Source organism: Carcharodon carcharias, chromosome 7, assembly GCF_017639515.1.
Source record: "Carcharodon carcharias isolate sCarCar2 chromosome 7, sCarCar2.pri, whole genome shotgun sequence".
Classification (NCBI taxonomy): domain Eukaryota; kingdom Metazoa; phylum Chordata; class Chondrichthyes; order Lamniformes; family Lamnidae; genus Carcharodon; species Carcharodon carcharias.
In genome coordinates, this window is record NC_054473.1 from 101,803,967 (window position 1) to 101,817,504 (window position 13,538).

The window sequence follows — 13,538 nt, forward strand, 5'->3', positions numbered from 1 at the left end:
GATTGGTCAGTCTCAGTCAGGTCCTCCAGGCTATTTTAAATGGGATTGGTCAGTCTGTCAGGTCCTCCAGAATGTGTGAAATGGGATTGGTCAGTCTCAGTCCAGATCACCAGACGGTATGAAATGGGATTGGTCAGTCTCAGTCCAGCTCCCCTGGACTGTGTGAAGTGGGGTTGGTCAGCCCCAGGCAGGTCCTCCAGGCTATGTGAAATGGGATTGGTCAGTCTCAATCAGGACCTCCAGGCTGTGTGAAATGGGATTGGTCAGTTTCAGTCCTGTTCCCCCAGACTGTGTGACATGGGGTTTGTCAGTCTCAGTGCAGTTTCTCCAGACTGTTTGAAATGGGATTGGTCAGTCTCAGTCCAACTCCCCTGGACTGTGTGAAGTGGGATTGGTCAGTCTCAGTCAGGTCCTCCAGGCAGTGTGAAATGGGATTGGTCAGTCTCAGTCCAGATCACCAGAATGTATGAAATGGGATTGTTCAGTCTCAGTCCAGCTCCCCTGGACTGTGTGAAGTGGGATTGGTGAGTCTCAGTCACGACCTCCAGACTGTGTCAAACGGGATTAGTCAGTCTCAGTCCAGGTCCTCCAAACAGTGTGAAATGGGTTTGGTCAGTCTCAGTCTAGTTGCTCCAGAATGTGTGAAATGGGGTTGGTCAGTTTCAGTCCAGGTCATTCAGACTGTGTGAAATGGGTTTGGGCAGTCTCAGTCCAGTTCCTCCATACAGTGTGAAATGGGATTGGTTCGTCTCAGTCCAGTTCCTCCAGACTGTGTGACACGGGACTGATCAATCTCAGTCAAGCTCCCCCGGACTGTGTGAAACTGGATTGGTCAGTCTCAGTCCAGGTCCTCAAGACTGTGTGAGATAGGGTTGGTCAGTCTCAGTCCAGTTCCTTCGGACTGCGTGAATGGGATTGGTCAGTCTCACTCCAGCTCCTCCAGCTGTGTGAAACTAGATTGGTCAGTCTCAGTCCAGGTCCTCCAGACTGTGTGAAATGGGGTTGGTCAGTCTCAAAAACAAAAACAGAATTACCTGGAAAAATTCAGCAGGTCTGGCAGCATCGGCGGAGAAGAAAAGAGTTGACGTTTCGAGTCCTCATGACCCTTCGACAGAACTTGCGTTCGAGTCCAAGAAAGAGTTGAAAGAGTCTCAGGCCAGTTCTTCCATACTGTGTGAAATGGGATTGTTCTGTCTCAGTCCAGGTCCTCCAGAATGTGTGAAATCGGATTGGTCAGTTGCAGTCCAGCTCCCCTGGACTGTTTGAAGTGGGATTGGTCAGTCTCAGTCAGGTCCTCCAGGCTATGTGAAATGGGATTGGTCAGTCTGTCAGGTCCTCCACACTGTGTGAAATGGGATTGTTCAATCTCAGTCCAGCTCCCCTGGACTGTGTGAAGTGGGATTGGTCAGTCTCAGTCAGGACCTCCAGACTGTGTGAAACGGGAATAGTCAGTCTCAGTCCAGGACCTCCAAAATGTGTGAAATGGGGATGGTCAGTCTCAGTCCAGTTCCTCCAAACAGTGTGAAATGGGATTGGTCAGTCTCAGTCCAGTTCCTCCAAACAGTGTGAAATGGGATTGGTCAGTCTCAATCCAGTTCCTCCAGAACATGTTAAATGGGATTGGTCAGTCTCAATCCAGGCCCTCCAGAATGTGTGAAATGGGACTGGTCAGTCTGTCAGCTCCTCAAGACTGTGTGACAGGGGGTTGGTCAGTCTCAATGCAGTTCCTCCAGACTGTATGAAATGGGATTGTTCAGTCTCAGTTCAGCTCCCCTGGACTTTGTGAAGTGGGATTTCTCAGTCTCAGTCCAAGTCCTCCAAAATGTGTGAAAAGGGGATGGTCAGTCTCAGTCCAGTTCCTCCAAACAGTGTTAAATGGGATTGGTCAGTCTCAGTCCAGTTCCTCCAGACTGTGTGAAATGGTATAGGTCAGTCTCAATCCAGTTCCTCCTGGACGTGATAAATGGGATTGGTCAGTCTCAGTCCTGGCCCTCCAGAATGTGTGAAATGGGATTGGTCAGTCTCAGTCCAGTTACTCCAAACAGTGTGAAATGGGATTGGTCAGTCTCAATCCAGTTCCTCCAGAACGTGTGAAATGGGATTGGTCAGTCTCAGTGCAGTTCCTCCAGCTGCATGAAATTTCATTGGTCAGTCTCAGTCCAAGTCCTCCAGAATGTGTGAAACAGTGTTAAATGGGATTGGTCAGTCTCAGTCCAGTTCCTCCAGACTGTGTGAAATGGTATAGGTCAGTCTCAATCCAGTTCCTCCAGGACGTGATAAATGGGATTGGTCAGTCTCAGTCCTGGCCCTCCAGAATGTGTGAAATGGGATTGGTCAGTCTGTCAGGTTCTCCAGACTGTGTGAAATGGGATTGGTCAGTTTCAGACCAGCACCCCTGGACTGTGTGAAGTGGGATTGGTCAGCCCCAGTCAGGTCCTCCAGGCTATGTGAAATGGGATTGGTCAGTCTCAATCAGGACCTCCAGCCTGTGTGAAATGGGATTGGTCAGTTTCAGTCCAGTTCCTCCAGACTGTGTGACATGGGGTTGGTCTGTCTCAGTCCAGTTCCTCCAGACTGTGTGACATGGGGTTGGTCTGTCTCAGTTCAGTTCCTCCAGACTGTTTGAAATGGAATTGGTCAGTCTCAGTCCAACTCACCTGGACTGTGTGAAGTGGGATTGGTCAGTCTCAGTCAGGTCCTCCAGGCTATTTTAAATGGGATTGGTCAGTCTGTCAGGTCCTCCAGAGCGTGTGAAATGGGATTGGTCAGTCTCAGTCCTGATCACCAGACGGTATGAAATGGGATTGGTCAGTCTCAGTCCAGCTCCCTTGGACTATGTGAAGTGGGGTTGGTCAGTCTCAGTCACGACCTCCAGACTGTGTCAAACAGGATTAGTCAGTCTCAGTCCAGGTCCTCCAAAATGTGTGAAATGCGAATGGTCAGTCTCAGTCGAGTTCCTCCAAACAGTGTGAAATGGGCTTGGTCAGTCCCAGTCCAGTTGCTCCAGAATGGGTGAAATGGGGTTGATCAGTTTCAGTCCAGGTCATTCAGAGTGTGTGAAATGGGATTGTTCAGTCTCAGTCCAGTTCCTCCAGACTGTGTGACATGGGACTGATCAATCTCAGTCAAGCTCCCCCGGACTGTGTGAAATGGGATTGGTCAGTCTCAGTCCAGTTCCTCCAGACTGTGTGAAACTGGATTGGTCAGTCTCAGTCCAGTTTTGCCAGACTGTGTGAAATGGGATTGGTCAGTTTCAGACCAGCTCCCCTGGACTGTGTGAAGTGGGATTGGTCAGCCCCAGTCAGGTCCTCCAGGCTATGTGAAATGGGATTGGTCAGTCTCAATCAGGACCTCCAGCCTGTGTGAAATGGGATTGGTCAGTTTCAGTCCAGTTCCTCCAGACTGTGTGACATGGGGTTGGTCTGTCTCAGTCCAGTTCCTCCAGACTGTGTGACATGGGCTTGGTCAGTCTCAGTCCAGTTGCTCCAGAATGGGTGAATGGGGTTGATCAGTTTCAGTCCAGGTCATTCAGAGTGTGTGAAATGGGATTGTTCAGTCTCAGTCCAGTTCCTCCAGACTGTGTGACATGGGACTGATCAATCTCAGTCAAGCTCCCCCGGACTGTGTGAAATAGGATTGGTCAGTCTCAGTCCAGTTCCTCCAGACTGTGTGAAATTGGATTGGTCAGTCTCAGTCCAGTTTTGCCAGACTGTGTGAAATGGGATTGGTCAGTTTCAGACCAGCTCCCCTGGACTGTGTGAAGTGGGATTGTTCAGCCCCAGTCAGGTCCTCCAGGCTATGTGAAATGGGATTGGTCAGTCTCAATCAGGACCTCCAGCCTGTGTGAAATGGGATTGGTCAGTTTCAGTCCAGTTCCTCCAGACTGTGTGACATGGGGTTGGTCTGTCTCAGTCCAGTTCCTCCAGACTGTGTGACATGGGGTTGGTCTGTCTCAGTCCAGTTCCTCCAGACTGTTTGAAATGGGATTGGTCAGTCTCAGTCCAACTCACCTGGACTGTGTGAAGTGGGATTGGTCAGTCTCAGTCAGGTCCTCCAGGCTATTTTAAATGGGATTGGTCAGTCTGTCAGGTCCTCCAGAGCGTGTGAAATGGGATTGGTCAGTCTCAGTCCAGATCACCAGACGGTATGAAATGGGATTGGTCAGTCTCAGTCCAGCTCCCTTGGACTATGTGAAGTGGGGTTGGTCAGTCTCAGTCACGACCTCCAGACTGTGTCAAACAGGATTAGTCAGTCTCAGTCCAGGTCCTCCAAAATGTGTGAAATGCGAATGGTCAGTCTCAGTCGAGTTCCTCCAAACAGTGTGAAATGGGCTTGGTCAGTCTCAGTCCAGTTGCTCCAGAATGGGTGAAATGGGGTTGATCAGTTTCAGTCCAGGTCATTCAGACTGTGTGAAATGGGATTGTTCAGTCTCAGTCCAGTTCCTCCAGACTGTGTGACATGGGACTGATCAATCTCAGTCAAGCTCCCCCGGACTGTGTGAAATGGGATTGGTCAGTCTCAGTCCAGTTCCTCCAGACTGTGTGAAACTGGATTGGTCAGTCTCAGTCCAGTTTTGCCAGACTGTGTGAAATGGGATTGGTCAGTTTCAGACCAGCTCCCCTGGACTGTGTGAAGTGGGATTGGTCAGCCCCAGTCAGGTCCTCCAGGCTATGTGAAATGGGATTGGTCAGTCTCAATCAGGACCTCCAGGCTGTGTGAAATGGGATTGGTCTGTCTCAGTCCAGTTCCTCCAGACTGTTTGAAATGGGATTGGTCAGTCTCAGTCCAACTCACCTGGACTGTGTGAAGTGGGATTGGTCAGTCTCAGTCAGGTCCTCCAGGCTATTTTAAATGGGATTGGTCAGTCTGTCAGGTCCTCCAGACTGTGTGAAATTTGATTGGTCAGTCTCAGTCCAGTTCCTCCGGACTGCGTGAATGGGATTGGTCAGTCTCACTCCAGCTCCTCCAGCTGTGTGAAATGGGATTGTTCAGTCTGAGTCCAATTCCTCCAGACTGTGTGAAATGGGATTGGTCAGTCTCAGTCAGGACCTCCAGACTGTGTCAAACGGGATTCGTCAGTCTCAGTCCAGTTCCTCCAAACAGTGTGAAATGGGTTTGGTCAGTCTCAGTCCAGTTGCTCCAGAATGTGTGAAATGGGGTTGGTCAGTTTCAGCCCAGGTCATTCAGACTGTATGAAATGGGTTTGGTCAGTTTCAGTCCAGTTCCTCCAGACAGTGTGAAATGGGATTGGTTCGTCTCAGTCCAGTTCGTCCAGAATGCGTGAAACTGGATTGGTCAGTTTCAGTCTAGATCTTTCAGACTGTGTGAAATGGGGTTGGTCAGTCTCAGTCCAGTTCCTCCGGCCTGTGTCAAATGGGATTGGTCAATGTCAGTCCAGCTCCCTCGGACTGTGTGACTGGGATTGGTCAGTCTCAGTCCAGTTCCTCCAGGCTGTGTGAGTTGGATTGGTCAGTCTCAGTCCAGTTCCTCCGGACTGCGTGAATGGGATTGGTCAGTCTCACTCCAGTTCCTCCAGCTGTGTGAAATGGGATTGGTCAGTCTTACTCCAGTTCCTCCAGACTGTGTGAAATGGGATTGGTCAGTCTCAATCCAGTTCCTCCAGACTGTGTGAATGGGATTGGTCAGTCTCATGGATACTCTGATGTCTATCTTTCCCATTCTGCATGGTGGTAGTGTCAGACAACACAATGGAGCGTATCCTCAGTGTGAGGACAGTCTTAATCTCCAGAACGGCTGCATGCTGGTTACCCCTACAGTGTCCAGAAATGATGACGCTGTTGGCTGTTGGGGTTTAGCTCTCTGGGGCAGCTCAGGTTAGCACCTATCAGCCCACTTGATTGTCATCCCATTCACCACTGTAAACATTTATGCCCTCCACAAGTGGCATACAACAGTGTTTACCATCTACAAATGCACGGCAGCAGCAACCCAAGGCTCCTTTGACAGCACCTTCCAAATCCATGAGCTGTACCCCGAGATGCACAAGGGCAGCAAACATATGGAAACAGCGCCACCTCGGGTAGGCAGTGGCATAGTGCTATTATAACTGGACATGTGTTTGGAGACCCAGGGTAATGGTCTAGGGACTTGGTTTCGAATACCCCCAAGGTAGATGGTCAAATTTGAATTAAATAAAATTCCAGAATTAAAAATCTGATTGTGACCCTGAAACCATTGTTGATTGTCTGTTTCACTAAAACCCTACCATCCTTACCTGGCTACATGTGACTCCAGACCCACAGCAATGTGGGTGACTCTTAAATGCCCTCTGAATGAGGGCAATTAGGAATGAGAAATAAATGCTGGCCTAGCCAGTGATACCCAGATCCCATGAATGAATAAAAAAGTTTCCCTCCAAGTCACACAGCATCCTGACTTGGAACTACATTCCCCTGGCCTCACTGTTGCTGGTCAAAATCCTGGAACTCCAACCCTAACACCACATGGACTGCAGCAGTTCAAGAAGGCAGCTCACCACCAAACTCTCAAGGGCAATTAGGGATGAGCAATAATCGCTGGCCTGGCCACCCATGCCCATATCCCAAGAATGAAAGTAAACAAAACCCTTACCCAACAAAATTCTATCAATCTCAGTCTTGAAAATGCCACGTTTCCACTTCCCTCTGTGCAAGCAAAAAAGTGCTGCCTAATTTCATTCCTGAGCAGCCTAGCTCTAATTATTAAAATGTGTCCCCTCGTTCTGGACTCCCCCTTCAAGGAAATAGTTTATCTCTATCTAGCTTCCTTTTCTGATTTTAAGTCCCTCAATTAGTTCACCCCTCAATGTTGTAAACTTAAGGAAATACAAGCCTAGGTTATGCAGCCTGTCTTCATAATTTAACCTGTTAAGCCTGATGTTATTGTAGACAATGATGTACAGCCTCCAATGCTGATGTGTCCTTCCTGAGGTGCCCCAAACTGAACCTAGTATTCCAGATGGGGTATAACCACTGCTCTAGACAACTGAAGCATCACTTTGTCCTCATTGCATTCCAGTCCCCTTGAGTTAAGGAACCTACCTTCTTCAGATATCCTTCCCAGAGAGTAAACTCTGTAGTCAGTGCAGATTTATTTCTCGCCAGTGCAGTATCATGTCGCTCTGGTTCCGGAACCCTCCAATTGTAGAAAGCAAAATCAGCTGCAGGTAGAATAAGAATGAGATTAAAACAGTTCCTGCTTCTCATAACATTGATAAACCTCTCATCCGAATGTCACTGTCACAGCGATTGCTGAATTCTTGCTGTTATTCAGGTGAGCTGCTCACTATTAGCAGTTAGATTCCAGCAATTCCTGCAACAGTTCATTTGCCTTTTCTAAAATCACCTCCCAACCAGGAAGCCCGTTGAGAGTCAGCTGTCATTTTCCTGTGAGTCGCTGAGGAAGACTCGGTGTAATTTGTTGAAGGCAATCTATCTATGTATGGACACAGACTGTGCTGAGTTAGGTTTAGCTTCAGGAACTGATGGAGATGGGACTGTGTGCACTGAACCATTTGGATCCTTACTCCACAGAGCTATTCTAGCTTTCCTTCTCAAGCAATGTGTGTATGTGTGTAGTGACCCTGCTCTGTGAAAATGGGTTCCTGAATACCCCCGCCACCTCACTCTCCTCCTTATCCCCACTCCTCCTTCTGCCTCTCCATCTGCCTTGCCCCTCCCCTTCTTTCTGCTCAACCTTCTTCTACCCTTCATACCCCCACTTTCCCACATCCCTCTTCACCTCCCCCTTACCTCATTCTCCCCTTGCCTCCCTCTGACCTGCCCCTTCTACATCACTCCTCCCTCTTCCCTGCACTTCTTACTCTCCTTCCCTCCCTTCTATCTCACCACCCTACCCCCACCCCCAGAACACAATTGCGAGTATTGCAGTCTGAATGAATTGTAACAGCAGCACAATGTCTCTCAGTCAGAAACTTACCCATTTTCTGGTGCAGAGTTAAAACTTCAAACATTCTCTGGTAAACCAGAGCTTGTTCTGCTGGGGCATCTGGAATCAGTTGGTTGCCTTGGGATTTATACTGACCCTGTAAGGCAGAGGAGAATAGAGGATATAAACATACAAGGAAATCCTGAGGAATGTTTTGTTTCAAGCTATTTGAAACTTCACTTTCAAACATAGTCACTTTTTATTCACTCATGGCTTTGTGGTAAGATGGGCCATAACTTCTCTCACCTCCAGTCATTCCTGCACATTTACCCAGTTTAACTGGCAGCAGCTGTAACACTGGCAGAGATTGAGTTACTAACTCTGCCAGGTATATTCCAAGAGGTTTCATCATGTGATGTGATAGCTTTAAGAACTAGATCAGTCAAAACTTGCACAACTGGTATATTACTAATTCTTTGTATATGGAGGGGACTATTCATGCCAGGTTTTATGGAATTTCAAAATCAGTTTCTGATATTGGCTTAAGATCTGATGTAATTGAAGAGGAGCCAGTGAGCCTGTGCCTAATTGGTGTTGTTAGTTCATACGGTGTTGGGTTATACAATCTTCAGGAATGATAATATGTTACAAGGTTCAAGGCATTTTGAAGATTCCCTAGGATTGGGAAATTATTCTTCAATTCCTGTACATTTCAGGACCATCCTAGAGAGTTGAGCACCTCACACAGACATGTCATCATGGCAAAGACACCAGCATAGGTGAAAAAATTCCAAGAAGTGTGAGTTTTAAAATTTACAGCTATTTTTTCAAAATTTAATTCTTGCTGGTTTTCTCCCTTCCTCATCTCTCCTTCTGTCAGGAAGTGATTTTACCTCCCAAAATCACCAACAGCCACCTGCTGTTAACGGCTGAGATCAGTGAATGCGACACTGACACTTGTGGTACCTGAAATTCCACGCCCATCATATAAATTGGCACAAAGCACAACTCAACAAACACACTGCCAATGCTAGGGACTGCCTGCTCCTCTTAAAGTCACATCATACCACAGGTGTCAGCCATGGCTCAATGGTTGCAACCCTGCCTCGGAGTCAGAAGGTTGTCATTTCAGGTCCCACTCCATGGGCTGGAGCACAAAACCCTGGCTAAAACTCCAGGGATACAAGCACACCATGATTGGAGCAGGGGAGAAGACCCTACTGGGGTGGGGGGGGATGCCTATGGGGGCACAGATGGCAACATGGCAACACCTTGGGCTGAAGACACAGTCGGGAGGGTAATGGGGCTGATCGCTGAAGGTGGAATGTGAAAGAAGCCAAGGAACAGTGACAGTCTTGGATACACCTGAGTATCAGCAAATGACTGAGTTCCATTCAGCAATGCCAATTCAAAATGACTCTAGATGTTAGAGCCAAGAAAAATGTGATTTAAAAAACGCTTATGGTTCAACATTGCATCTGAACCTTGGATATATATGTGTGAGATTGTACAAGGGGTCGGAATGCACCAGAAGGTGACGAGGAACAGCCAACAGCTTGCGAATAATGGGCTGCCGATCTTGTTTGGTACAGTTTCCTCGCTGGGTTCCTTGGTGATTGGGCTTCCTGTTCATTTAGCACCAGGCCCTGCAGATAGTGAGCACTGTGCTGAGATGGGCCAAGAAGAGAACAATCTGATAACCCACCCTGCACCCACCAACGTGTCTACTGAACTACCTGCCAGTCGGAGCGGGAGGGGATCTATTCCAGTCAGAACCAATCACCAGGGCTTTGACCTTTCTCACTCACTCCAGCCTGACTGGGTGTCATTTCCAACTAGCTCTTATCTCACTAATCCACAGCTTCACCAAGGTTGGCAAATATCTGAAACTGATTTTGAAATTAAAAGGCTGTCTCCATACTCCATAGAGCATCTTAACTTTAATAAAAACAGAAGACTCTGGAAAACTCAGCAGGTCCAACAGCATCTGTGGAGAGAGAAACGGAGTAAACGTTTTGAGTCTGTATGACCCTTCTTCAGAGCTCCAGGCTCCACACGGGAACGCCAGGTTGATAATGTTGAGACCCTGCAGACTTTATCCTTTATTGTATAACACCTATCCTCCAAAGCCCATCTCTGCAGAGAGACTGTATCTGTTTGTCCTTTGTCTGTGTGTGTATACTTATGTGTGTGTGTGTATGTGTGTGTGCATGTGTGTGTGTGTGCCTGTGCATGCGTGGGAGGAATTCTTTAGGAAGAGATAGATAGTTCTACTTCCTGATTACAATTGTGTGTTAACCAGTAGATGAAACTCATTTAAAAGGAGTGTTGTTTTAAAATAAATTATTCATTCTAAGTTTTTTTTGAAAGAAGCCTGGTCAGTCTCTTTTCTTTTGGGTACTAGAGGTATAGGTAAACAATTGGCCATTTTGGTGATACAATTAAACATTTAAATGAATGGTACGGCCTGCAGAGTAGTGGGGTTTGATAATTCGCACACTCCACCCATCGCAGTCGTAACAGTTCACACGTCCCTTTAATTTGGACCTGCTGCTCAATATTAACCATCCCACTCCCATCATGGAAGGTCACCTATCCACAGATGGCACCATAGCACAAAAATAAGTACCATACTGGTTTAGGTACAGAAAATGGAAATACTGGGCCGGTCAGGCAGCACCTTCAGAGAGACAAACAAGGTTAAAGTTTCAGGTCAGTGACCCTTCATCAGGACTGGCAAAAGAAAGTTAACAGGTTTAAAACATGTACAGAGGCAGGGAAAGGGGAGAGGAGAGGAATGACTAAAAAGGAAGGTCTGTAATAGGGCAGGAGAGATTAAATGACAAAAGGGCTGATAGTGTAAGACAAAAGAAGGTGGCATTGGGACAGGTGGAGAAACAAAAGACAAGCTGGCCTTTCCTTGGGGGGGATCCTGAATGCCAGCTCTCTGGCACCTCCTCCTACCTCCCTCTGGACCATGGTTTTCAGGGAACTGTCACTGACCTCACCCCCTCTGGAGATTTTCCCTCCACTTCCTCCAACATAATAGGCTCTAACCCCCTTCTCAAAATTACCAACAGAACTGTCCTGATACATCTATCATTTCAGCCGCTTCCTGCCCCACTGAATAGATCTCTTTGTATCTTGACTCTAATCTTTCTTCCTGTGAGTTTCTTCCCACCAATGTTCAAGAATCTCCCAGTGACAGTTTGCAGTACTGGCTTGAACCGTCTTCTCTTCATCATGGACATCCAAATCCCCCCCATCTTCCACCTGGACAGTCTGAGATTCTCTTTGCTTCTTCCCTGAACAGAGGCCCAGTCTCTCCACTCTCCTCTCCCTGGCTAAACTTGTTCTAACATTCCACAATTTTTCTTTTTAACTCCACTCAGCTCCTCCAAATAAAAGGCATTAGTTACTATAGGTAAGCAAATGGGTCCTAGTTATGCCTTTCATTTTGTGTGATATGTGGAGGATTCTTTGTTCCAGTCCTACTCGGCCCCCGCCCCCCTCACCCCCTCACCCCCTCTTTTTCCGGCTGCACTAATAACTCTGTCAGTGCCTCTTGGGGCGCTCACCCTGAACCAGGAAATTTCAATCAATTTTGATTCCAATTTCCGTCCGACCCTCACAGGATCCGTGGCGGATCCTCCACTTCTTTCTCTCCATTACTGGAGATAGACTATCGATCAATATCCAGGAGAAGCGCAACGGCTCCTTCAACTATCTGAGTATTTGGAACATGTCCTGTTTTTATTTCCGATTTCACTTTTGTGCGGTTTGAGCTCCCTGAGCCTTTCTGGTTTGTCTGGGCTACAGATACTTTGAACCATCGGGGGGAGTTCTTGGCGCCTCAAAACGGACATCTCAGGTCGTCCAAACATCCAGACTGAGAGTGAGCGTCCGGAAACCTGGCCACATGGATGTAGTTTGGATCTGAAGCACAGTGACACTTACCTCCAAGTACATGCAGGCCGCCAAAGATTCGTTCACGATGTTGCCGTTGTGCTTGAAGCTTGGAAGCTGGGACGGAAAATGTTCACAAAATGAAGTCAGTTCAAGAATGACTGGAAAGTTGTTAACCCGATTTTAAGTTGTAAAATAGCAAGTTTATCTCAGATAGACACGGGACCGGGCAGTGTAGTGTAGAGAAAAAAACTACAGAACTGTTTACACGCTCTGGATTAACTACAGAACCCTGCTCAGAGTATAAAAGTTTTCATTACTTGTCCCCTGGGGTTTATTGCCAGAACTTCCGGTGACTTGTGCTCCTGTTTGTCAAAACTCAGCAATTTTTGCGGGATCGCATGCAGTTTCTTCTCTTGGAGAGCGATCATGATCCTCCAGCAGGGCGGCGAGCCCGAACCCCAGAATAAGATCGTGTTGTCAGCCATTGATCAGCTCTAGACACGCTATACGCACACTCGTCCGTCTGCCGGCTTCTTTCTGCTAACTCACCACCGCACCCACGGTTTTATGTGAGTCTGGAGTCAGCTGATCGTAAATCGTGTTGTAATCCAGGAAATGACATTGCAAAAGTGAAAAAGATGATGAGCCCATTCACCTGGAATACGTATTTCACAGGATAAAAGCAAAATACTGCGGATGCTGGAAATCTGAAACACAAACAGGAAATGCTGGAAAAATGCAGCAGGTCTTGCAGCATCTGTGGAGAGAGAAACAGAGTTAACTCGATGTGCCTAATTTCTGCTCCTATGTCTTACGGTCTTATGGTTTCGATATCCTTTCAGGATCATTTGGACTTGAAACGTTAACTCTGTTTCTCTCTCCACAGATGCTGCCAGATCTGCTGAGTTTTTCCAGCATTTCCTGTCTTTGTTTCAGTATTTCAAAGGACTTTGACTCCCTTGACAAATGTTTTTGCCAGACGGTGTCTCACTTTGTGTGAGAGTGAGAGAACTTGATGATGTTCAACCACCCCCTGGCACAGCCTGTGGCTGGAAAAAGCTGGTACTCCAGGGAAACATTTAGTCCTCGGTTAAAGTGCATTTCCACAGATAGTTCACTGACTTTACAAGAGAAAGCTAAATTGTAAACGGTCTCTGTGAGAAGGGCCACTCTGTTCTCCCTGTGACAATTGATTTCCTGGTTGCTGGCAGTAACAGAATTTTTCTTTTATTCATTCACGGGATGTTGGCATCGCTGGCTGGGCCAGCACTTGTTGCCCAGTCCTAATTGCCTTTGAGAAGGTGGTGTTGAGCCGCCTTCTTGAACCGCTGCAGTCCGCTTGTACCGGGATACTTGTCTGCTGGTCCATAAGGATACTGGATTGTAAAAGTGAGGAAACAAAACTATACAGGGTGAATCATTTAATCATCAAGCCCCAACTAAACAAAAAGGACACTTAATATCTAAATCACAACACTGTTATCAAAACAGAAAATGCTAGAAATACTCCCTGCTTAGGGAGCATCTGTGGAGACAGAAACACAATGAACGACTTCTCATCAGAACTGGAGAGTTAGATATAACGGGTTTTATAACAGGCAGGGAAAATGGGGGAGTGGAGAGGGAGAAGGGGAGTACAAAAGGGGCCTGTGATTAAACAACAAAAGAGAGGTGAAAGTGGAGTAATATTGTTGGTGGGCTAATAATCCAGAGAGCCTGGGTAATGCCCTGGGGACCGGGTT

At 47.3% G+C, this 13,538-nt stretch overlaps 1 protein-coding gene across 1 annotated transcript in view; it reads right to left on the reverse strand.

Moving 5' to 3' along the window:
• Positions 1 to 12,380, reverse strand: part of LOC121280506 (glutathione S-transferase A-like) — a 113,640-nt gene extending 101,260 nt beyond the window's left edge. The window contains exons 1-4 of the mRNA XM_041192570.1: positions 12,114 to 12,380; positions 11,845 to 11,910; positions 7,939 to 8,044; positions 7,041 to 7,159 (exon numbers count right to left, since the gene is read on the reverse strand). Coding sequence (XP_041048504.1) covers positions 7,041 to 7,159; positions 7,939 to 8,044; positions 11,845 to 11,910; positions 12,114 to 12,281 — 459 coding nt within the window. The 5' untranslated portion in view covers positions 12,282 to 12,380. The remainder of the gene's footprint in view (positions 1 to 7,040; positions 7,160 to 7,938; positions 8,045 to 11,844; positions 11,911 to 12,113) is intronic.
• Positions 12,381 to 13,538: the final 1,158 nt, after the last annotated feature.